Below are 23,434 nucleotides of genomic sequence, written 5' to 3' on the forward strand. Positions count from 1 at the left end.
CGCATAGCTGGTGGTATTCTGCATTGCTGTATGATGATTATACAGCAATGCAGAATAGCACCAACTATGTGGGACTACAAGTCCCAGCAATACATTATATTATTAAGTAGGGAAGCACCAGTGCCGATACTGGGCATTTTCACAAGTACCCATACTCGTGAAAATTCCCCGGTACTAAGCACAGATACTGGTGGTCTGTCGAGAACTCCGGCCTAGTCGAATTTGCCGACCTCAGCATCTCCGCTTGCGCACAGACCATTATTATTGAGCAAACCGGGATTTATCTACAAAGTATTTCGTTTAAATCGTTAATTGTGACCGTTAATATTATTCCATCATTTACTGCCTTCCATCATTCACTGCCATGGACGGCATATTATTAACGGTCACAATTAACCATTACAAACGAATATTTTGTAAATAAATGCCATTGTAAATAAATGGCGGTTTTCTCGTTAATCCCGTCTGTACGTAAGCGCAGATACTGAGTCGGCGTTCTCCACAGAACACCGGCACAAACATTTTAAACAAGAGGCTGCCTGAGGTCCCGCGCTTGCTGGGGACCTCGGCAGCCTTCCTGTTAACCATGCGGTGCCATTGCGGTTGGGGGGGGCGGGGGCCCTTCATGGTTTCTTGCACCGGGGCCCTGAAGGTTCTAGTTACGCCTCTGACTGTAAGCGTTGAGGGGAATGGCAGACCCCTTGGAGTGCGGCTCAGTAGGTAAAAGCTAAGTGAACAGAAAGGCTGTCACTAAAGGATGAACAGAGGGGGAAAAATGGGGGATTGAGGAGGGGGTAATAGGGGGTGCAAGAAGGGGAGAATTGTGTCCATAGTAGCAGCAGCAAGAGACACAGATCCCCAAAGAGTGTTATATTTAAGGGCAATTTCTAATTTTATCAAGTCTCCATAAGGATGGGGTATTCCTATGAGAATATGAAATCAACCTAGTAAAACCAGGTTTGTCTGAATTGCTGATGTTTAATGTCATGACCTTTGTGAACCACAGTCTAAGGACTCAGGACATTTCCAATATAAGGGAATATAGACTCTGGGGGCATTCATAGAGGGTATCAGAAGGGACTTTTGCATCATTGTTTAAGGAGCGGAGACAGATGTAGGTGTAGAGCAGCTGGGTTATCTCCTAGTTCTATGTTGGTAAGCTTGAATTTTCCGAACTGAAACCTAAAAGCTGTGGATAGCTCCAAAAAATATGGAGCATTGATCCTGATTGTTGGCCGCATCTCCAACTGAGGGGGGCATCGTGGGTCCATTTCATGCAGCAATGAAGAGACTGCTAAGTGAATTTTTACCACATTCCATATTTACCACATTCACTAAGCTGAGGGAAAAATCTCCTGCAAAAGCAAAATTTACTTTCCACATGAACAACCTATTTGCCTTTAGTAAATGAACCCTGATAGGATCTGGTCACCCTAAGGGTGGACTGCATGTATTAATTTTGGACTGAGGAAACTTTAAGTCAGTGTTTTCCATTCCTGAGCTCAAATAACACTTGTTACTTTGGTCATAGCAAAAATTTCCGTGTTCCTTCAAGTGAAGGAAAATTAACTGCTAGTATGCTAGGTAATTGCTTGTGTGCTGCATTTGCTGCATATTTGAATATGTATTTCGTTTGAACTACAATTAAAGCTCAAAAACTTGTTTCCAAATAATTTTTATGTAAATGTACATACTGGAATTGTTAGTATACTTGATTCTCGGTGCATCACATCACTTGTTTTAAATGCTGCATAATCAGTTATTGTGTTTGACCCTCTTTTTTATATACCAGATGTAAACAATGCATGTCCACGAATATATTCTTTAGGCCAGGTTCACAGCTGGGCGATCCGTGACCGTGCATCAATCATGCCTGAAACTGCGCGTCACTGAATCACAGAATCACACACCACCATTCTTTTATAATGGCACCCCAGTCGTGCCAGGCAGATTGTGTGGTTTCTTGCCGCAATTCTGCCCATGCAATCGCACCAGATATAACTAGGGATGTACCGTTACTGATACTAGTATCAATATTAGAGCAGATACCGAGTATTTGGGCGAGTACTTGTTAAGCTGGCTTCCCGTGCAATCAGGAAGCCGGGTGGGGACTAATGACCCGCCTCCCTGATTGGCCGGGAAGCTGGCTCCATGCTGATTGGCTGGTAAGCCGACTGGCTGGTACAGCTCCCGAACGTGGCCGAGCGGCTCAGTCGAGCCGAACGCATATGCATCCGCGCTGAAAGCCGAAGCTGGCCGAGCGGCTGGCCATTGGCCAGCCAACAGCCTGCTTCTGACAGCTGGGCAGAGCCAGCCGTGATCTTACGGCTGGCTCCGGCCACTTGCAGAGAGATCAGCGTCCCTAGTTACCTGCTAACCAGGGACACTGATCTCCAAACAGCAAACTCTCCCGCAGAGTCTCCCGCTCCCGGCCGCCAAGGAGAGAAACACTGCTTTTTCTTTTTTTTCTTTCAGCTCCGTGTCAGAATAGAAAAAAACAAAACCTTTTTGCCAATTGGAATGCATTGCTAGATTCCTATTGGCTATTTCAATTTGCAATAGCCAATAGTAAACTAGCATTGTACTCGACCCTCTGCTGCAGTTCTCCATCAGGTCCATCAGCAGAGGGCGGGTACAATGCTAGTTTACTATTGGCTATTGCAAATTGAAATAGCCAATTGTAATCTAGCAATGCATTCCAATGGGCAAAAACTTTTTTTTTTTTCTATTCTGACTCAGCTCCATGTCAGAATAAAGAAAAAAAAAGATAAATCAGTGTTTCTCTCTTTGGCGGCCGGGAGTGGAAGGCTCCCAGAGTGCCCGGGAGATTTTTTTTTTACGGCAGCGGAACCGCCGGACATTAGGAAACTGTTGGGCGGAGCTAGCTGTCACTGCTAGCTCCGCACAATCGTTTTCTATTTTCTTTTTAAAAAACTTTTAAAACTATTTTTCTGTTCTGCTCGGTCCCTCTGAGGGACTGAGCAGAACAGCCGAGCCGAATGCCGCTCAGCGGCATTCGGCTATTCACAAATTCACAAATTGTGCGCACACAAATTTGAAAAAAACTACAATTCCCAAAATTGACCATAGGCGAGGCTTTAAAAGCTTTTACCGCTCATCGGTTTAGTGTTATCAGTGATTAATGGCCCCAGAATGATTGCTCTCACTGCGACATTCGCGGTGATATGTATCATGTTCACACATATGCGCACCTGACGCATGTTTGCCCGCATGTATGTATGGGTGGGGACTTTAAAAAATGTTTGTGTTTTTTTATTCTTTTCCATGTGTGACTTTTTTTTTTGCAACTTTTTTTTTTCCTATTTTTTATTAACGTTATTGTTATTACACAGGGTGCTAAGAAACCCGCTATGTGATACGAAAGAGATGTGACAGGCCCTCTTTTTGCAGACATCAGGGGTCAGATCTGTGAGTGGGCGGGGCCAACAGGCCGTCTTTAGACGGCCGGTCAGATCCAGGAAGCTCCCGGCCGGCTGTTTTTCTACCATGGCCAGTCGGGAGGCGGTTAATATATATGCCAAACCTGCTGCCTCCTCTACCTGTCACCTTCATAGGTTATTTAGCTAAGTCTGTGCCATTTTTGAGGAACAGCAGTACTCTTGTTTGGCTTGAAGCACCCCATCCTTTACAATTCATTCTGTACATTTTTAGCATATATTGAAGGTATAAGTGTAAGGTGTTTCACCATAAACCATATGCCATAAGCTCATACCAACCACGTGGTGACTCAGATTGATGATGTTCCTACTACTACTTTTTTCCAGCACGGTTAGTTGCCGGAATGCACTGAATAGCATAGTGGAAGCCTCCCTGCGTTCTGGGGTGGACGGGAGCATGGTAGTGTCCTTTAAGTCAGTAGCACTGCAGACACATCCCCCTACCTGCAGTTTGATCGCATGCACCAGAATGCATGGTACAGTAATTCCCGCATTCCAGTCCGGTGCGATCCCAAAACAGTGCATGCACTATTTTTTGTGATTGCACCTGACTGGAACGCGGGTATTGCTGTGCCACGTGTTCTGGTGCAGGCGACTGCACTGTGGGCAGGGGGGCATGTCTGCAGTGCCATTGACTTGAATGGCACCTCCACGCCCCAGAATGCAGGGAGGCTTCCACTATGCAATCCAGTGTGTTCCGGCCACTAACCGTATTGGGACGCACTGGAGATGGTGTGAACTGGCCCTGAGGGCAGGGACTAATGTGAATGTGCACTATGTAAAGCACTGTGTAAAGTTGTCAGCGCTATATAATTACCTGTAATAAATAAATACTGTGAACGGATCAGTGGGTTGTGTTTGTTCCCCAAAGTAAAGGTTACCAGCCTTCCTCTACATCAGTGATGTGCGGTGCCTTTAGTTCCGGGTGAGGCATTGCCCAGCCTCACCCCCAGCATGCCCCGCCCGATGAAGCCCCGCCCCAGCCCACTGAAGCACGGCCCCCCTGGCCAAAGCCCCATCCCCCAACCCGGTCCCCAAAGCAAGTGTGAAGGAGGGAGGGAGGAGGAGACAGGGAGGAGTCTCCCTGTCCCTCACTAACTCGTCATTGCTGAGGCATCAAGACCAATGGTCTCAGTGGGTTTTTTTTTCTTTTTTTTATTGGACAGCTTGGACCAATGGTGCTTTGCCATTGGTCCAAGCCATCCACAGAGCTCACACCTCTAACATAGAGTAGAGGCTGTGACAGCTCTTGCCTCAATAGTTAGGTTACACAAGCAGTGGGGAAGCCCGCTGCTGTGTAACCTAACTACCTGCTAAAAGCCGGATGAGGCGCTGCCTGTAATTAACAGGCAGTACTCCGCCCATGACAGGTTACACAGTGGGGAGGCTTTCCCTGCTGTGTAACCTGTAACAAGCTGCACTAAATGGAGCAAAAGCTGACAGCTTCAGACTTGAAGCTGACAGCTTTTTCCTCCATAATAGTAGGTGAGGCTCTGCCTCCCCTGCCTCCCCTGACTGTGCGTCCCTGCTCTACATGTGTTCAGTCTCCCTGCCTCCCACCATGCAGTGTTTGGAGGAGCCAGCTTATCCCTGTACAAGTTTATGCTTTGTCAGAAGATCAAAACTTGAATAGAAATTACAGAGATCCTATCATTTGGGGAATGTGATGAGGTAAGACTTTATACAGCAGTGGACTTGGTTTGAATGATTTCTTAAGAGGGTCACTTTAGGATCAGTTACAATTTTGATTTCCATATGTTCCAGAACAAAAAAAAACAACGAAGATGATATAGCTGTGCTTATTGAAAACAATTGCCTTCAAAATTCAATCTCGAAACATTATCAGATCAATTGTATTTAAGATATGCGTTTGATTATTCCAAGACCTATGCCAGTGCGGATGTACTATACATGAGGATCATGTGGGGAAGCATTCATTTAGGCTAAAGAAAACATTTGCTTAAAGAAATAAAGGTTTCCATTGCTGCTAAGAATATTAGTTGCCTGGCTGTCACTGAGGCTGATTTGGAACAAGCAGGCAGATTACGTCAGATCTGCATATTTGTTTTGGATCAGTGCCTAGAAATGATTGAAGCCATTGGATCAGTATGACAGTCAGGCAACTAGCAGTCTCATAAGGAATATGTGTCTTTTTATTCTCTCAGCAGTTTTTTATTTAAATTATTTTTAAACTGAAAAATTGTAAACCTTTTGGGGAGCTATAATAGATAGAGATGCACACCTGCATGCAGAAACACACACACACACACACACACACACACACACACACACACACACACACACATATTGGGGTCTATTCACTAAAGGGTGAATAGTTTGGGGAAGGCAGGAGAAGTGAACAATCTAGGCAAAAATAGCTGATTTGGAACAATTCTTCAATTCAGCTCACTTTCCAGTTCAGCTATGTTGTCCTAGATTGTTCATTTCCCCTGCCTTCTCCAAACTCTTCACCCTTTATTGAATATACCCCATAGTGTTTTTAGAACAATTGAAGCACCTGCACTCTCGCATTCATTTCCACAATGCTTTAACTGGAATGGAAATATTGCTATTTTTAAAAAGTTTGGCATACAGTTCAGACAGCTTAGATCAAGCAGTGATCTGTTCCACACTGAAGCTGATGTGTGGGAGGGGCTGTAAGTCATATTTGACACTTCTAGGTGTGAAATCCTGCATCACTGTGCACTATATTGTCTGAGGATAGGTTTGATGAGTTCAATTGACCTTTCTCTATATTCACTTAGCAGCAAAAATATTTGTTCTTGTACTGTGTAGCAATGGAGAATGTGTCCGTTTATCATGGGAGGATTAGTCGTGAGATTGGCGAAAAGCTCTTGAGTGAAGCTGGAAAAGATGGGAGTTATCTGCTTCGTGACAGTGAGACAGTGCCTGGAGTGTATTGTCTATGTGTACTGTAAGTACCCTTATGAATTGGCAGTCATGTTTTCTTTATAGTTATACAAATTCTCCAAATTTAATCTAAGTGGATAAATAATCACTTTAGGAAAAAAACTACTCCAAATTTTAATCATTTTGTCTTAACTGAAAAACGAAAAAAGATGGTGTTTGTTAAACTCTACGGTTGCAGCTGCTGTTTGGATCTAGCTCTAGGAACTTTCTCCAGAGATCTAACCACCCCCCTGTCTGGACAGGATAGTTCTCCACTGAGACCAAGTTCTGTTCAGGCAGTGAAGGTGCTTGAATACTGGACTTAATGTTGGATACTGGGGTTTTTATACCCATTGTCATATGTATTAAATACTGTACATTAATACTTTTGGAGACAGTCAGTCAAAATATAACAATACTATAGAATTCAGAAATGTTATTAACAAATAAGAACAAATAAAAAAACAATCAATGCTCTAAACATTAGAGTTCATTGTGTGGTGAAGTTTAACACTTTATGATTTATTAATCTATCTGTACAACTATTTATGTTTATTTAAGTGCCTAAAAATAGTAAAACAGTTTTTGCTAGACTGGCAGAATATATAATGATTACACCCTTATGGCATTCTGTATAGTTATTTGTTCAGCACTGACTTGAACAAACCATACTTGGAGAATATGATCATCATTAGCTGCTGATAATACAGTTGTATGACATTTATTTAAAAAAAGCCTGGCCATTCACTGGAGAGAGGCTGCTAGGTGTTTTTTTTTTATCACCACACACAAACAGCCAAACAGATAGAATAATTGACATCTCCTTGTGCATCCCTGTAATGTTAGTATTTTATTGATAGACATCTTAATACACTGTTCTAGTCTAACAATTTGAATAAAACATTCCAAGAAGTCCATTCACTTGAATATCTCAATGTGAGATTGAGCAATATGCTCAGATCTAATGTCTCTACACATGTGCATTGTCAGATAGTGTTCCAAAAAAGTCTGTCCACTGTAGTGGATACCATTAGTTAAGTGTTTTTAAAATTTAGGTAAATAGAATTAAAGGATATAAAATCCACCCGGCCCATGGAACAATTCTATCCTTGGCATGGTACCTTTAAAGTACCAGGTCAGGTCACCTGATCCAGCTGAACAGTGGATCGGCAAATTATGCATTCATCACCATTCAAGTTTGTCCACTTCAACTTGTAACACAGTCTACAGGTGTACATATGGCTCACTCCAAGGAAAAAAATGGAGTTGGTAAATTACCATCTACCTTAGTATGCATACAGCATATGCAAACTGGGCATTCTAAACTAACGTCAAAGTTCTGGATTGTGCTGCAGACAGTAGAAGAGGTAACATGCATAGTTGTTTGCTGCCAATGATTTCTACAGATGGTAGCAGGTTTTCATGATAAAAAAAGCCTCTTCTATTGCTTCCCACAAAATTCAGAAATTTGGCATGTCTGGATTCAATTGTATATGGATAAATCTACTTTAAATCATGCAAGGCATGCCCATTTGGAAAATCATATACCTTATGAATGAAGAAGTAGTTAAAGACATAGAGAACAAGTAAATTGTCCTTAAACTCGCTTCTTTTCAAAACCAACAAAAATGCATGCTAGAACAAGTAACACATTATTCTTCACTTAATCATAGAGAATGAGTATATGATTAAATGCAGAATAGCACAAGAAGAGTGACAGTATTTCTGTGACAATTCCAGCATACCTCAGCAACATTTCCCTAGAAATGAATGTAAATAATTGGCAGCTATATATGATGACCACAAACACAAGATGTCCTTGCATGACTGCGTCTACTTTTCTTGCCGCTAGATACAAGAGCCCATACCTGGCAAAATGTAATTGTCCTAGTTATGGAGCTGTGCAGAAACACTGTCAAATTTTAAAGCTACTGTAAAGCTACAAAACTTGAACATCTGGATATCTTATTTTATGCTTATATTTAGTATCCAAAGTAAGATGTGCTCTACTTATGGTGAAAGCACATTGATTTAAATTGCAGTTGAAACAAAAGTAAATGCTCAGCATTTCCTCTCATTTCTGTGATGACACCTAGCAATAGCAAAGAAAGCGAGTGCTTTGACAAACAAGGTGATGTTATAACTGTACCTCCATCATAAGGAGCCATGACCCAGATATGATTGATAACAGTAAAATTACTACAAACAATAAACTTTTACCTTCAACAAGTTATTAAAATAGAGATTCTCCCACTTAAATGGTACGGGTTCCTAGGTTGCATAAAACCATGCTTGTAGTTTTTTCTTATGCATTTACTTTTGAAAGCCGTAATCTATTTCTAATATATGTTACATTTTATTATATAACTATTACTAGAGTTACATCATGGTTGCAAAAAAATGCATCATAGCATAATTTTCTTTGCCGAGCTCCAACATTGTTTGACATGTGCCAACATGCCCAACATTGAGGCTTGTTGGGATCCAAACCAACAAGTTGAAGGACCCAACTCCACATTCCTGAAGAAAAAAAATAGTGTTAGGTAGGGTAGATCATTTGCTTTGTAAATACCTTTAGTGTAATGTATGGCTCCTTTCACATCTTTGTGATGCAGGAGCATGTACGATGCTGCATGTGATCCCGCATTGCATATTGCAATGTTAGGTGCACTGATTATTTCTTAATGGCACCCCAACACACCTAGCCATCGCATGTGCGTTGAATCACAAAACTTTGTATGGTAACCCATAACCATGCAATGTGGTACAATGTGATTCAAGCAATTCTTTAAGTGCAAATAAGCTGCAGTCAAATGAAGGAGCTGACCTACCACAACGAACCCGGCAGCGCCTCTGCAATGTTGCATCGAAGTGTGAACAAAGAGTAACCCACTTTTACCTTAAATTAAAAAATCAGGTGTTTTTGAAATCAGCCCCAATGTTTTCCATCAGCTTTAAAGCCCATTTCCACCTTTGCTGAGGTACTTAAAAAAAACAAACATATGCCAGCAATGTACACTGAGTGTACATGAAGCAGGCATATGCAGTTACTGTATATGAACACAACTTTTTTATTAGCTTTCCTCTTCATCTCCTCATGGAAATGATTGCAATTGTGCTTTGCAAGTAATATATGTATAGTACAAGTGACCTCTCCACCCCCCCCAACCCCTATTCATTAGTATTCATAGTGACAACCCCCCTCCCTGGACATCGTATTGTGTGCAAAGGCAGAGACGGTGTTTACTGATCATGTTACAATGAATAACAGGGAGGAGTAGAGCTGTTTAGAGTCTACTTTACAATCCAACCCCGGTGTCAGACTTAGTTTCCTGTGGAGAAAATTTTGAATTTCTAGGCTTCAAGCCTAATAAAAACTTAATAGAAAAGGAAGGAAGTCTGCAATGTGAGTCAGGAAAATGTGCAATGTATATATCATCACTGCACCTCTTCATTAACACAATCAATGCTAATCACTGACAAAGGTGGGCATCGACTTTATAAAGATGTAAAGGTCCACAATAATCTGCAGCTTACTGGTTTTATGAATTCCTGGTTTTCAGTGAGCAAACAATTGATAATGAGAAAAAAATCCATCAAGAACACCTTAATGCAAGTCAGAAGACACTTTACAATTTACATTGAAGTTTTCATTTTTATTTACTTGAAACAAGGAATGATTAAAAAAGTTGGCTTCAAGTTGCTGCAATATTTTCCTTTAAACTAAACACTTAGCTTAGTTACGCACTAACCTAAATACAACTAAGTTGGAATTATCTATCCCTTTAGTAAATTAACTCACACATTACCATTTGATGCAAACCTGTACATGTAAGTCAGCTATTACATTTGTATGTGCAATAATGAACTTAGAACACAGGGTTATTTATTATTCTCAGGAGATACATTTGACTTTTTACAACTTTTTTACTCCTTTTTAGAGTGTGGGCCACATTCAAATGCAACTACTAGTGTTGATCTACATTGAGGTTGACCAAAGATGGTTATTGGTAACTACCTGATTTACCCATTCTTTCAACCATTAAAGACCATGGGTAACCAATACAAGGTTTACTCATAAACTATGCAGTGTTTTGGAACACTTTGCAACTGACACATTTCTCTGATACAGTATTCATGAATTCCATGCACTAGCCAGTTACTGCCAGAAATTCTTGACTAGGTTGGATTGCTAACAAGAATGAGTTCTTGCTTTATCAAAATTTGCCAATTAAAAGTTTATTATTAATGTTAAACATTTAATTAAATGGTACAAGGCTCTGGAAGTTTATATTACAATAGTTATTCACATAGAACAGTATTAGGCTTATGCTAAGATGCAACAATTTTGCATGCAATAACTAACAGCAGAATCCTGTCTTGATGCACATTATAAGTTCTGTTACAGTTATATGAATGGTAAGACCACTAGACGGGACCAATATTATCATCTGGCTGTTTATTTGGGCAAGTCAAGGCATCAATAGTTTGAATCAAAGATAAAGATAAAAGTCATATAGTGTATTAACCCTTTCCCTGCCACCAATGTAAGGCTTACGGCAGAACAAAACCGCCTGCAGCTTGCAGCTCAGCCAGTTCGGTGGCTTTCTCCCTTCTGCTATAAGCTCCTCATGGTCGCTTTAGCAACCATGAACTTATATCAGAAGGGTTCCCCTGCAGGCCACTTTTAAATGAATAGCTATCATTAGTGGCTTAAAAGCCGCTGATGACAGCTATTAACAAAAATTCTGGGTACCCCCCTGCGCCGGCACCACCGGCACCGGCATCTTACAGCTTCCCTGACTCTCCTGCCCACCTGGGATTCCCGCTGCTCTCCCCGCATGTGTCGGCAGAGGCAGTGGGGAAAATTGAGTGCTGATGCCAGTGTGGGGGGGGGACTCGTCCGCCCCCCCACTTCAGGGGGGGCGCAGGAGGGAGCGCTGCCTGCAGTGTCAGGATGGCCGAGTGGGTAGGAGAGAGCAGCCTCAGCTGTCAGGAAGGCTGAGCGGGGAGGAGAGTGGCTCCACTGTCCTCTTGTCAGTTTCAGGATGACAACGGCTCTGTGTGTGGCAGAGAGGAGGATTGGTAAATATCTGTGATATTTACAGATCCTGTGTGTGCAGCACAAACACTGAAGTGATCGCTGCTCACTCCAATGTTTGTAAACAACCGGAGACACATACTGCTATGTGTCCCCAGTTATGAATGAAAAAGGAAGTGCTTTACATCACTTCCTGTTCATTCATAAGTTTCTGAATGGGTGGAAGCAATCAGTATAGAGGCTTCTACCCATTCATAACTGGTTGATGGTAAACATTTACTATCACCAGTTTGTAAAGGTGTCCTCAATTTCTTTTTCTATTTCAAAAGGGAAATGTCAATGGTCTTTATATTTCCCCTTCAACAGTACAAAAAAATAAAAATAATAAAAATATAAATAAACAAAAAATAATAAAGTTTTAAAAACACAAAGAGGGAAGTAACAAATGGGCAAATAGTGGGCTCACTCCAGTCACCAGTGCCAAAGCAGTCAATATAGTAAATCCTATAGCTATATATTACTATGTTACAACCCCCCCTCCCTCTTACACACACATTATACATGTGCAACATTGTGCACCATATCGTGGTTTAAACATTTCAGTGCTTGTTTTTTTAAAATACCGTGAATTTAACTGTGCTGCAGCAAATGGCAAAGCATTGTGACGCATTGCCATGCGTTGTGATACGCTATGTTGTTATTAACGGTATGCCTGTATAATTTTTCACAACACATACATCAGCACAGTGCCCAAACAATTTTTAACATAGGTCACTTATTTACAGTTTTGTGTTACTTTATTTTTTTACCGTTTCGCAAAAGGCAAAATTTAAAATGTACACGTATTTGTTATTTATCAACTCAATACAGTTTTATCTATTATATTTAGTTGGAAAAGTGTTTTTTTGGGGGGGAGGGGGCACTGATACTGATTTTAGTGTGTCTTTATCAATTTAATTGTGTTTTCTTTGGTTCAATATTGATTTGATTAACATCTGCAAAATTTTTGCAGGACCTACAAAATTAGTAGCATCATCTTTTTAATTTACCGGGCCTGTGCTTTCAGAATATATATAGTTTGGGGAGTTTTTTTTTAATTGCAAAAAATGTTGTGGCTAGCTGAGGTTAAAAGCATTCTGGAGAGCTTGGCAGCAAGAGGGTTAAAAATATAAACTGTTACTGCGTGACCTAATTTTTCTTCCTGGTCATTCAGTATTTCAATGAATATTGACTAGCCACATTATCAGACCTCACACAGACTATTTTGTGGTATATTTGTTTTTTCATGGCTTCATTTGCTCATATATGGTCCATATATTGCCATTTTTTTGCACGTATCATTGATGAGAAGCAAATGATATATGCATACAAGGCACCAGAAAACAGGCTATTTTAATTGTTAATGTATATGTAAGTGCAATAACTAGCTTCCAGAAGCACAAAACAGAAGTTCAGCAAGTTCTTTTTTGTTTGTGCTCAATAGATTATGTTTTGTTTTAAAAGCACAAGAAGAGTACAAATAAGTGCATGAGTAAAATCAAAATCGGAAAAGTTATTTAGGTCTGATTCTCTTGTCTGTACTAGGAGAACATTGTCTCTAGTGGATGTGCTGAGCTTTGAAGTGGTGGCTTAAAATGTGCTCCACAATAGGCAAAGCAGTTCAGTTCAGATAAGATCAGTTCCGTTAGCAGAAGAAAGTTGTAAATAACTTGTCAGTGTCTTAGCACACGGCACATATTATTTTACCAAGTGCTAACCCTTTCAGTTCCAGAGCTAGACTAACAAGCTTAAAGTGTATTTCCATTTTTTGCAGTCAAATTTGAGAAAACCCACTTTATATTTGTTATGTGATTCCATTTACACAACATATTCAAAAATGTTAAATGTTAAACTAGAGGGTCAAACTGAAGGACAGACTGAGCTACTCATTAACATACAATGTTTCTAAGGGGTCTATTCACGAAGCTGCCGAAGGATCTAGCCATAGCTTCGGCTGATCCTTTGGCTAGCTTCGGCCCCAGGACCCCTTCGGTTCTACTCACTATAGCCCGTACAGCTCCCGAAGTCGGCCGAGCGGCTCAGTCGAGTCAAAGGCATATGCTTCGGCTCAATGAGCCGAGGTGAAAGCCGAAGCTGGCCGACAGCCTGCTACTGACTGCTGGGCGGAGCCAGCAGTCATCTCACGGCTGGCTCCGACCCCTTGCACAGACAGATCAGCGTCCATGGTTACCAGGTAACCAGGGACACTGATCTCCAGACAGCCCAACTCTCCCGGATGCTCTGGGAGTCTCCCGCTATTAGATAGCGGCTCCCGTCCGCCCGGGAGAGAAACACTTTATCCCAGAAAGGTTTACTCTGCTCGATCGATTTCCCTGCTCTGGGTTTTTTTTCTTCTGACATCGGAGTCATTGGCTGCTGTCAGAATAAAAAGAAAAATCACCATAGGAATGCATAGCTAGATTCCTATTGGCTATTTCAATTTGCAATAGCCAATAGCAAACCAGCTATTGCACCCACCCACTGCTGCTGTCAATCGGCACAGGGGACCTCAAGTTCTCCATCAGGTCCCCTCTAGTGATTGACAGTAGCAGAGGGCGGGTGCAATAGCTTGTTTGCTATTGGCTATTGCAAAGTGAAATAGCCAATAGGAATCTAGCTATGCATTCCTATGGTGATTTTTTTTAATTCTGACGGCAGCAGAACTGCCCGGCCAATAGAAAACAGTTGGGCAGAGCTAGCTGTCACGGCTAGCTCCACCCAATCGTTTTCTATTTAATTTTTTACTACTTTTTTTAACTGTTTTTCTGTTCTGCTCGGTACCACAGAGGTTCTGGGCAGAATAGCCGAGCCGAATGCTGTTGTGAAAAACGTTGAGCCGTTGGTTGTGAGAAAACACTGTGAGTCCTTCCAAAAAACTGTTTAATATATTCAGTCTAAAATATTTGTATTCAACTTCCATGATCTCATGATGTAACCCCACGGGCTCTCATAATCATGTTTTGACTTTCTTTGAAGACCTCTGGCCTCCCACAACTCCATATTGTTGCTGTAAAGAGTACTGATAAAGTTAATAAAAAGTACATGAAAGAACCTGCACTTCATGTAAGGGACTTTGTCCAACAGAAAGGTTTACATTAAGACCTAGAGAGTCATGGGTATATTTTAGTATGTTATCTTTTATTTCAAGCTTGGTAAAGGCTGTGGGAAGTAAAAAAGCATGCAGATTTGTATTATTGCATGTTAGAGTTATAATTGTCAGATGTCAGGAAAAGATGAACTTTACTTGGTTGATGATGTTTTTATATTACTTAATAAACCCAATCATTTTTATGAAGCATGGTCCGCATGTTCATTTTTTTCGCAGGCATAAGGATGTAGTTTACACCTACAGAGTCTCTCAAACAATAACTGGCTCCTGGTCAGCGGAGGTATGGATTATTATTGGATTTTACATGTTGTAACAGTAAATATTTAAGGTATCAGTTGACTAACGTACAATTGTTATACAGTTAAAGAAGGAAGTATTATCTTTCAATTATACAGTATCTAACCATTATATTTATAGCATGAAAGGAGGGCATTGTTTTATGCAGGAAGCACAACTGCTCAATCCACATGCATGTCTTTTCATCTACCAGAGTAAAACTATTTTATAAATAGGAAGGACAGTGCTTTACCACATGTAAGATTCAAGTCTTTGTCATGAGTAAATGTGACTTTGATTATCAGATACATCAATGAAGTGTACTTCAAAGCTTCATCTATGCCAGTTTTTTTGCTGCAGTTCACACCAGCAGGCTCTGGCTGCCATCATGAAGCTATGCTGATGAGTATATCTGACATTTCATTAATGTGCTCTAATTCTTCTGAAATGGTTGTATGGGAAATAAAGCTGCACCACTGTGAAAGTGTATGAACGGTTCCTGCCAGCAGGCGGTAGGCATGAAATTATGCTCATGTGGTGTACTAAAATATGCCATACTATATGAATGTTTAGAAATGTTTAAAGTGTATCTAAAGCTCATTTTTTTTAAGTTTTGGATAAAGAGAGGAAGTGTGAAAACCCCTGTGTGTTTATATTGCTCTATGTGCTTAATGAGGGGATATAACCTCTCTATTTGTCCTGAACCTTTTCACTGGAACAGAGGGGGATAGGAAACCCATAGTTTTTTTCACTTGACAGAATGGGGCCCTATATAAAAATTTGAATTCTCCCCCATCAATGACATACTGTCATTAATCTTAACATAAAGTATATCTAAATCACAGATATGTAGCAGGGGAGCTGTCAGCATAGTCAGAGCACTACAAATAGCCTCCTCTGCTGTGGAGAGAGGATGGCAGGAAATAGGGGGACATCACTGCATAAAAAATAACTTCAGGGTAAATTCTATATCCTTCCACCCCTGCAGCAAGCAAGTGCTGAAAGAGGTGGTCTAGTAGTAAGTTTAAAAAATAACCCCAAAAAACAAGAGGTGTATGATAAATAATAATGACCATCATAATAGTTTATAATATTAAATAATTGTTAGTGTTCCTACACGCAGTTACATTATAACCCTAATGCAAACTTCTTTAAAGTGAATCTTTTTCACATAACTACAAACAGCTGTCAGTTGACACCCTGAGGTTTCTAAAGCCTGATGAAGACTGCATTAGGCATACAGGGTTAATATCAGTGCTGACCGGGATGACCAGAAGTACTGAGGGTAATACATTTACACTACCAAGACAGCTAAACAAATTCTGCTTACTGCACAGCCTGAAGAAGGGGATCTGTGACTAGTGATAACAATTCTGAAGTCTCCTCCTAGGTGTCTGATTTAAGCTGTTCATAAGGGAAAATGTCACAGAGGGTAAAGGGTTAGTGTCAACAGCAACCTCTGCCTCCCTATTGCCACATTTCTGGATTTGTGTTGCCTTCACATACACACAGATTTTCTTTGTTTCAATTTTCTCAAAAGCCCTCCTAAAGGACCCCCTCTTCATCCCTTGGCCCCGTAGCAACTGTGTGGGCTTCTATGGCCTTTGTCATGCCATTGCTGAGGGTAAATCTTCATACATGACACATGTGCTTTTTTTTGTGCTTCCGAGACTGTAATTAAAGAAAGGACAGACAGCAAAAAAAAAACCTGACAGGATTTCACTATTTTACTCTGTACAAAAGTGGAAGAAAAGGGTTTAAATATCCTTAAGCCCTCGTTCACACCTGAACGTTTTGTAGCGCGTTCTACACTCGACGAACGCTCTACAAAATGCTCAAAAATATAAATCCCATTGTATTCAATGGTCTCGTTCCCACCTTGGCGTATTTCAGCCCGTCCCTAACGCGCTACAAAACGGCCCATGCCTGAAAAGGTACAGGTACTACTTTGGGCCGTTTTGTTGCGCGTTTCCATTGGGATACAGCCAAGTAGCCTTCTGAAACGCGCGTTTGTTGCGCAACTTTTTTTACCGCGAATCGCGGTAAAAAAACGCGCGACGGTCGTGCGACAGACGCGCATATGCAATACGCCTAGGTGTGAACGAGAACTTAAGGTTGACATGGTTTAAGTTGCATGGTAAAAGCAGTGGGGATAATTCATAAATGCTAGAACAGGTGCGCATAGCAGCCAATCAGCTTCTCTCCATTGACATAATTACTATACCGTAATATGACAACAGTAAAAATTAAACACATAAGCACAAAATATCTTGAGACTAGAGACATCCACTTTTGGGAAATAACTTTCAATTTCTAAATTCATTAAAGTATTTGGCAGTTTTTTAGTAGATAGCTTGAATTTGAATGTATAGAAACTAGTGATGCACTGATACTTTTCGAGTACCAGTGCAGATACTTTTCATGAGAACTACCAGGGTTGCAGCGGTTGCAGCTGGGACCTGGCTCTGGCACTCCACCACTGTGCTGAAATCATTAGTCTGTATTGTTTTAGAAAAACTGTCACATGACAATAAACAAAAATGTATCGGTACTCGTACTTGTAAGTACTTGGCAAGTACCAGTACTCATACTCGCAAAGCTGGTATCTTCACTTTGAGTATTGAAGCATGTCCAAGGGAAAAAACTGTATTTATGTTACATTTGATTGGATGATTTAGTGAACACAGTTTGACCTTATTTGCTAAGTGTAACGTCTCTACCGTTTTAGTAATTAAGCCCACCTGAGTCTATTATCAGAAGTAGTAGTACCAGAGAACAGGTCAGCTGCCATTCACTTTGTCACACTGCTGTCTTCCAATGCAAATGATGCCAATACAGAAGAGCACTTCTCTTCACTCATGTCAGTGCTCTGGATTGATGACTGTAATACTATCAGCTGGAAAGAAGAGCAGGATACTGTAGACAGTAAAAGAGATGATATTAAAAAAAACTTACTTATGATGCCTCTTTAATGTTTCCTAACTTCCATTCACTTTACTGGCAGCAAGCAGTGTAACTACCAGAGAAATGAACACATGGACAATTGTGCTCTTTATTCCATTTGCTCTACAAATCTGACCTCATAAATGTGTCCATTAGTTTTGTCACAAAAGTGACTGGTAGCATTAACCCACTGTGTCCTAAGACAATAAAGTAAATAAAGCCTCACAGTCACCAAAGATCAGATGATTGTGGGTCTGTGCAGCATATATTCCCATTATAAATAATTATTTGAGTGTAAAAAATAGCATAATGCAAAATTATATATGTTACACTAAATAAGCAGAACAATATCATAGCAATTGGTGAATATACATGTCTGTTATCATTTAGGCTGCACCAGGAGTTCCTAAAAGAATGTTCAGAAAGGTTCAGAATCTAATCTCTGCTTACCAGAAGCCAGGCCAAGGAATTGCAACTCATCTGCAACATCCTGTTGAAAGAAAAACGCCGAAGATGAAAGGTAATATACTACAATATGATGTACTGTGATACCGCAGAGGGAACATTTCAGACATGCCTGAACGTATTTGAAAGAAACAGTAAGTACCTTTTAAGTGGTAAATATAAGAAGAGGTCTGTGAGGGAAAAGGAAAAATTAAAATACAATATAGTCAAACCTGAAATGTAACATGAAAATGCAAAGCAGTGACACATCCTTGCTAACTACATTAATGCTTTCTACTCTAGCCTGATTCTAGCTTGAATGCACTAGTCTAGCCTGGTGCCTAAAATACTTTGGCTGCTTGTAACTTAAGGTTCTAAAGATATATAATCTGATTTTGGTGGTCAGAGATACTCAGGTTTATGTTTTAAAGCTCTTTTACTAATTATGATGACTCTTAATTAATAAAAAAAAGTATGATTTGCACCCAGCCCAGCCTACAGAAAGGTGAGTGTTTAAGCTTCACATTGCTAAATTATCAGCAAGAAGCTGTAATACCACCCTGGGGTATAAAAGTCCGGTTCAGTCTATCAGTTAGAACATTTTATACATTGCTTTGCATAAGTGTTAACCCTCTGGGGTTTGTATTGTGATGATCTTGAATTAAAATTGATTTGCTTGGAATTTTATTTACATTATCATTGCATTTATTGTAATTGTATTTAGTCGACATGCTTAACACTTTGAAGAACCAAACTTTGTTTAACTGTGACACAAAAGTTAAACCTGAGCTTATTCAAAGTTGTAACAGGAAGGGTGGGGATATTGATGCAATCGAGATGTCATGAGCAGCAGAGGACAGTTGGCCTTATCTAGAGATTACCTGAACTCTAAAAGGAAGGAGCCTGATGAGAGCAGCATAATAGAGGAGCAGCAAAAGAAGTCTAAGTGCAGACATGCAGAAGAGGATCATAAGAGCCAGACAGGAGAATACCACATTGGTGATAAATGTTCTTCACCTGGTGAGGATTACCTGACCTTCACCAGAACCTGTTAGAGGTATAGATAAACTTGTATGACAGGGCAGCTTCCAGAAGGTGACCCACTAGATTGCCTAGCTGGACAACCTCAAACACACAGACAACAACAGAGTGCCGGAACATAGCAGACAAGAACAGATGGAGTCTTAAATAGGAGCAACAGGGTACACATACAGATGGGATCAGAAGCAGAGAAAATACATGTCAGATAGCAAGATCAGATTATATTATTCAAGACACATATGTCTAGGCCAAATGCAGGAACAGCTGAAGTGCTAAAGTCAGAAAAGATAACAGTGTTGGGTGCACCTACACTGGCTGGTGAGAGCAGATACCATAAATGGCCACAAACAAAACAGATCAGAAACAGGTCAAAACAGACAGACATAAAGGTACACAAGACTTGAGATGTAAGAGAGGAACACAAACGAGACTCATTACACAAGGCTATTCAATGTATTAGTTGGTGGTTTATTATTGTGAAATATTGGCCTAAACCTGCCACATATATTGCAACTGATTTACTTAGAATCTGTTCTTCATTTTGTGATTTTGCAATGCTTCACTAAATATAGAGTAGCTGTACATAGCTTGAAAAAAATTATGGTATGACAATTATTGAATAGTACCATATGCATAAAACAACTGATCTACTAAATGAGTGACTTTTCTTTTAACCTGACTAGAGCTGATTGTATGGCTATAGCTAGAACAGGCTAACTGTCAACATAATAAAATGACTCCAATAGAAAATCATACTTATCTTTCAAACTCGCTGTCTGCCAGACAGAACATCACAATGATTGCAGGGCATTACAGCATACTTTCCACAATTATTTTCATGCATGTGCTGAGATATTAGAACAGTCAAATTCAACCAAAAAATACTGAATGCTGCAATATTGTACTATAAATTGTCTGGATAGTATATCTTTAGAACCTCAGCATTGCTGCTGAGCTGAAGTAAAGGATAATGAAACTTGTTCATACATAGCTAAAATTTCAGATAGAGATACACATATGGACACGATTTGATTTTATTAAACGTAAAATGTTTACAATGACCATTAACCCATTTTTCTTTTTCATTTTAGGTTAACAATGTATACTAACATCAACAACAGATCCTCAATTAGATGCTATCCCAATGCAAAAAAACATTTGGGAAAATAGACATTTCACATCTCATTGACATAAAAATGATTGACCTCAACACTTTGTTTTATTCAGTTCTCCATCAATGTAACCATGTAACCGATGTATGTTTCATTTTGTGAGATATCCATCTAAATTAGGTTGTTTTTTTTTGAGAAGTAGATAAGTATTGCTTTTTTGTAATAACACTGTATATGTATGTGTTTTTTTTAGAACTAATTAGAAAAAGCTTACAAAAGTGAAAGAACACATTATAATTTCTCGTTATTTTTTATCTCTCCCTTATAGTTGCCAAACTGACCAAACAAAATGATCTAATATGTATGTCCTATAAAATCAGTAGATCCTTTTATCCCAATATATATACTTTACAGTATAGGCCCAGGCATAAAACTACAATGCTACAGTTCACAGCATGCAAAACAAAATTAAACAAAGAAGACATTTCCAAACACTTCATTTTATGTTTTTATGGCCATACATTTATTATAAACCTGGGTTAAGAATACCTTATTTTGACATGAGTAATCATTTGACTTTTTATTTATAGGCACTTGTATTTATAGAATCATCAGTATCCATGCCTCCTTGCACCAATGGGTAGAGTGGTAGCATTGAAGAACATGCCCTTCCCGATATATTTAATGTACTGTAGCAGTGATCAGTGGTTATTACTGTCACATGCCTGGCATCACCATATTTGCTGGGAGACAGTCTGCAATGCTAGCGTAGGATAGTTAGGAGTACAGTCAGGTTCATCATATGCCACTGAATAACAATGAAAGTACATGTACAAGGGTCAGTACATGTTTAAGAGACCAACAAGCCTGACATTTTCATTTTAATCCATGGTAAGAATCAGTCAGGCATTAATGTTTCCTATGTATTTTGCACAGAGTTAGGTTTCAAGCCACATAGCAATGGTCGACCTGTAAGCTTAATTCTAGCAATGTGAATGCAGGCAATACATATTTTTCAAGGAACTAATTAGCATACCAGTAAAACAAAACACTTTTATTTTTTTTCTTAAATATTTAGGTACTTTATTAAATCGTCAGTGCTGTATGTGCCATAAGGATCTCTATATGATAAAAAAGTTGAAAAAGTAACATTATGCAAAAAAGCTACCGATATAATTTGTACTATGTATGATGTACAGACATCGAGGTACTTAACATTTGAGTAAGACAATAGATTTCTGCTATGGGATAACTAGACAGAAAATCAGCTTAGTGTTTGAGTACAGTATACAAGTTCCCACTGTAGCACCTTAACTTTACAAATCTGTTCAAATAATATTCTGAAGCATCGACACAATTACCCACAAATATTCATACTATAAAACAGCATGTGAACATTTTTCAGTTCATGTTTAAATACTTTATAATTTATTAAAAATGATATTTATAGATGAACTGTTTACATTTCTTTGCAATAAAATACAAATGTATTATTATGTTGGGAAACTGTGCACAAAAATAAAAAAAATTGATAGGGGGTGGAGTTTATAGGCAGAAGAGGCATGCAAAGTCTTTTCTGCCAAATAAACTTCTTCCTCTGGTTCCTAGTAATGTATTTTTCTGTGTACACTGCCTGAGGTGCATGTGCAGATGTATGTTCCCTGCATCTGTAAGATGCCAAGAATGGAGTGGGGTGGCTGGACGATGTAAATCTAGCATGTCTGCCAAATGGTAGAGCTAGGTACCAAATAGCAGGGCAATTAGCTGCCAGGCCGGGAGGAAGACCCGGCTAAGATGTCAGTGATGCGACAGAGCAACGAAGGGGAGGGCTGACATCACACTACTGGTGAGGGCATGCTGGAAATTAAGATCTGCATGCTTGCACATTTTGAAAAGATCCATCGGTAAAGTCTTCCTAAAGTGGTAAAATTCCACTTTAGGAAGACTTCTTAAAGCATGCACTTATTTAGTTGCTGGTCATTGGTTTGAAATATGTATAAATAAAAAAGCATCAAACCAAAAGAATTCTCCAATTTTTCTCCAATTCTCCAGGAAAGGGGACTATAGTCAATTTTTTTTTAGATCTAACTGTGAAAAGGGTCAGCTTAATGCATGTAATCTTCTCTGTGTGATAATGTATTAAAGCTCTTATGTGTTTGTATAGTTTGGAATTATTTATGCACAGTAATAATTGGTAGTGAGAGACCATGTGTCCTCTGCGGCCTAGGCTTAAAACAATTTTTACTAATGTTAAGAAACAGCTACTCTATTTTACTCATATAGGTCCATTTGAAGTAGTAGCCTCTGTTGAGAAGTTTGAGACAATGGCATATACAAGTGTAGACCATGGCATGGCAAAGTCAATAACTGTATTATCAGATATCATTGCTTATGTATACAGAACCCTTTTTCTCAATAGGGTACAGCTTTTAATGAAAACGTAGCAGATAAATGTTTATCTTTCAGATGTAAAATATTTACAATAATAAAACAGAAAAATAATAACTGTAATTTACATACTCTATTTACCTTACTCAGTGCTTCAAAAATATTAAAGTGGTCTTAGCAAACGCTAACACTTTTTTGGTATGCAGGTACATGGTGGGTGTCTCTTTGCTTCTGCCTGCTGCTAACCAGAGTCACCAGTGTGACGCTTTGCTGATGGTTTAAGATATTAATTAGAAGTAAAGGCACTTATCGTCTCAAATGTGAAGTGTGTTTGCTTAAAAAGAATTAAACTCAATCTAGAGAGGAATTGCAGAATTCTTTCCTAATACTGGTACTTACAAACTGGAGTCTTCTGCACTTTACCCCTGCTGATTGTTCATCGTTGCATGATTTTTGTATATATTTCACACTTGACCATGGGTGAACATTTTCATGCATGTGCAATCAATTTTTACACAATGTTTGTAGACTGGGTAATTTGTTATGGTCTTTTACGCATCTTAAACATGCGGGTGATGGAACAGTCAAATATATGAAAACTAAAGTGGGACGAGGAACTTCTTAATAAGTGAGGTTCAGTTGTTAAATAAATCATTCACATACAGTGATCTGA

The 23,434-nt window shown here is 39.5% G+C and overlaps 1 protein-coding gene across 1 annotated transcript; it reads left to right on the plus strand.

Moving 5' to 3' along the window:
- The first annotated feature begins 6,249 nt into the window (after positions 1 to 6,249).
- On the plus strand, positions 6,250 to 19,066 carry SH2D1A (SH2 domain containing 1A). Its single transcript, XM_018558622.1, has 4 exons — positions 6,250 to 6,393; positions 14,774 to 14,837; positions 18,167 to 18,296; positions 18,945 to 19,066. The coding sequence occupies exons 1-4, from the start codon at positions 6,257 to 6,259 to the stop codon at positions 19,064 to 19,066; spliced, it is 453 nt and encodes a 150-aa protein (XP_018414124.1). The 5' UTR covers positions 6,250 to 6,256.
- The last annotated feature ends 4,368 nt before the right edge of the window (positions 19,067 to 23,434 follow it).

This window comes from Nanorana parkeri, unplaced genomic scaffold (assembly GCF_000935625.1).
Source record: "Nanorana parkeri isolate BGI_ZX_2015 unplaced genomic scaffold, ASM93562v1 scaffold349, whole genome shotgun sequence".
In the NCBI taxonomy this organism is placed as follows: Eukaryota; Metazoa; Chordata; class Amphibia; order Anura; family Dicroglossidae; genus Nanorana; species Nanorana parkeri.

Bases quoted from the DNA above. Each gene is read 5' to 3' on its own strand.
- SH2D1A (XM_018558622.1), top strand. From the start codon at position 6,257: ATGGAGAATGTGTCCGTTTATCATGGGAGGATTAGTCGTGAGATTGGC. The intron at 6,394-14,773 runs GTAAGTACCCTT...TTTTTTTCGCAG, and splicing joins GTGTATTGTCTATGTGTACT to GCATAAGGATGTAGTTTACA. The intron at 18,297-18,944 runs GTAATATACTAC...AATTGTATTTAG, and splicing joins AAAAACGCCGAAGATGAAAG to TCGACATGCTTAACACTTTG.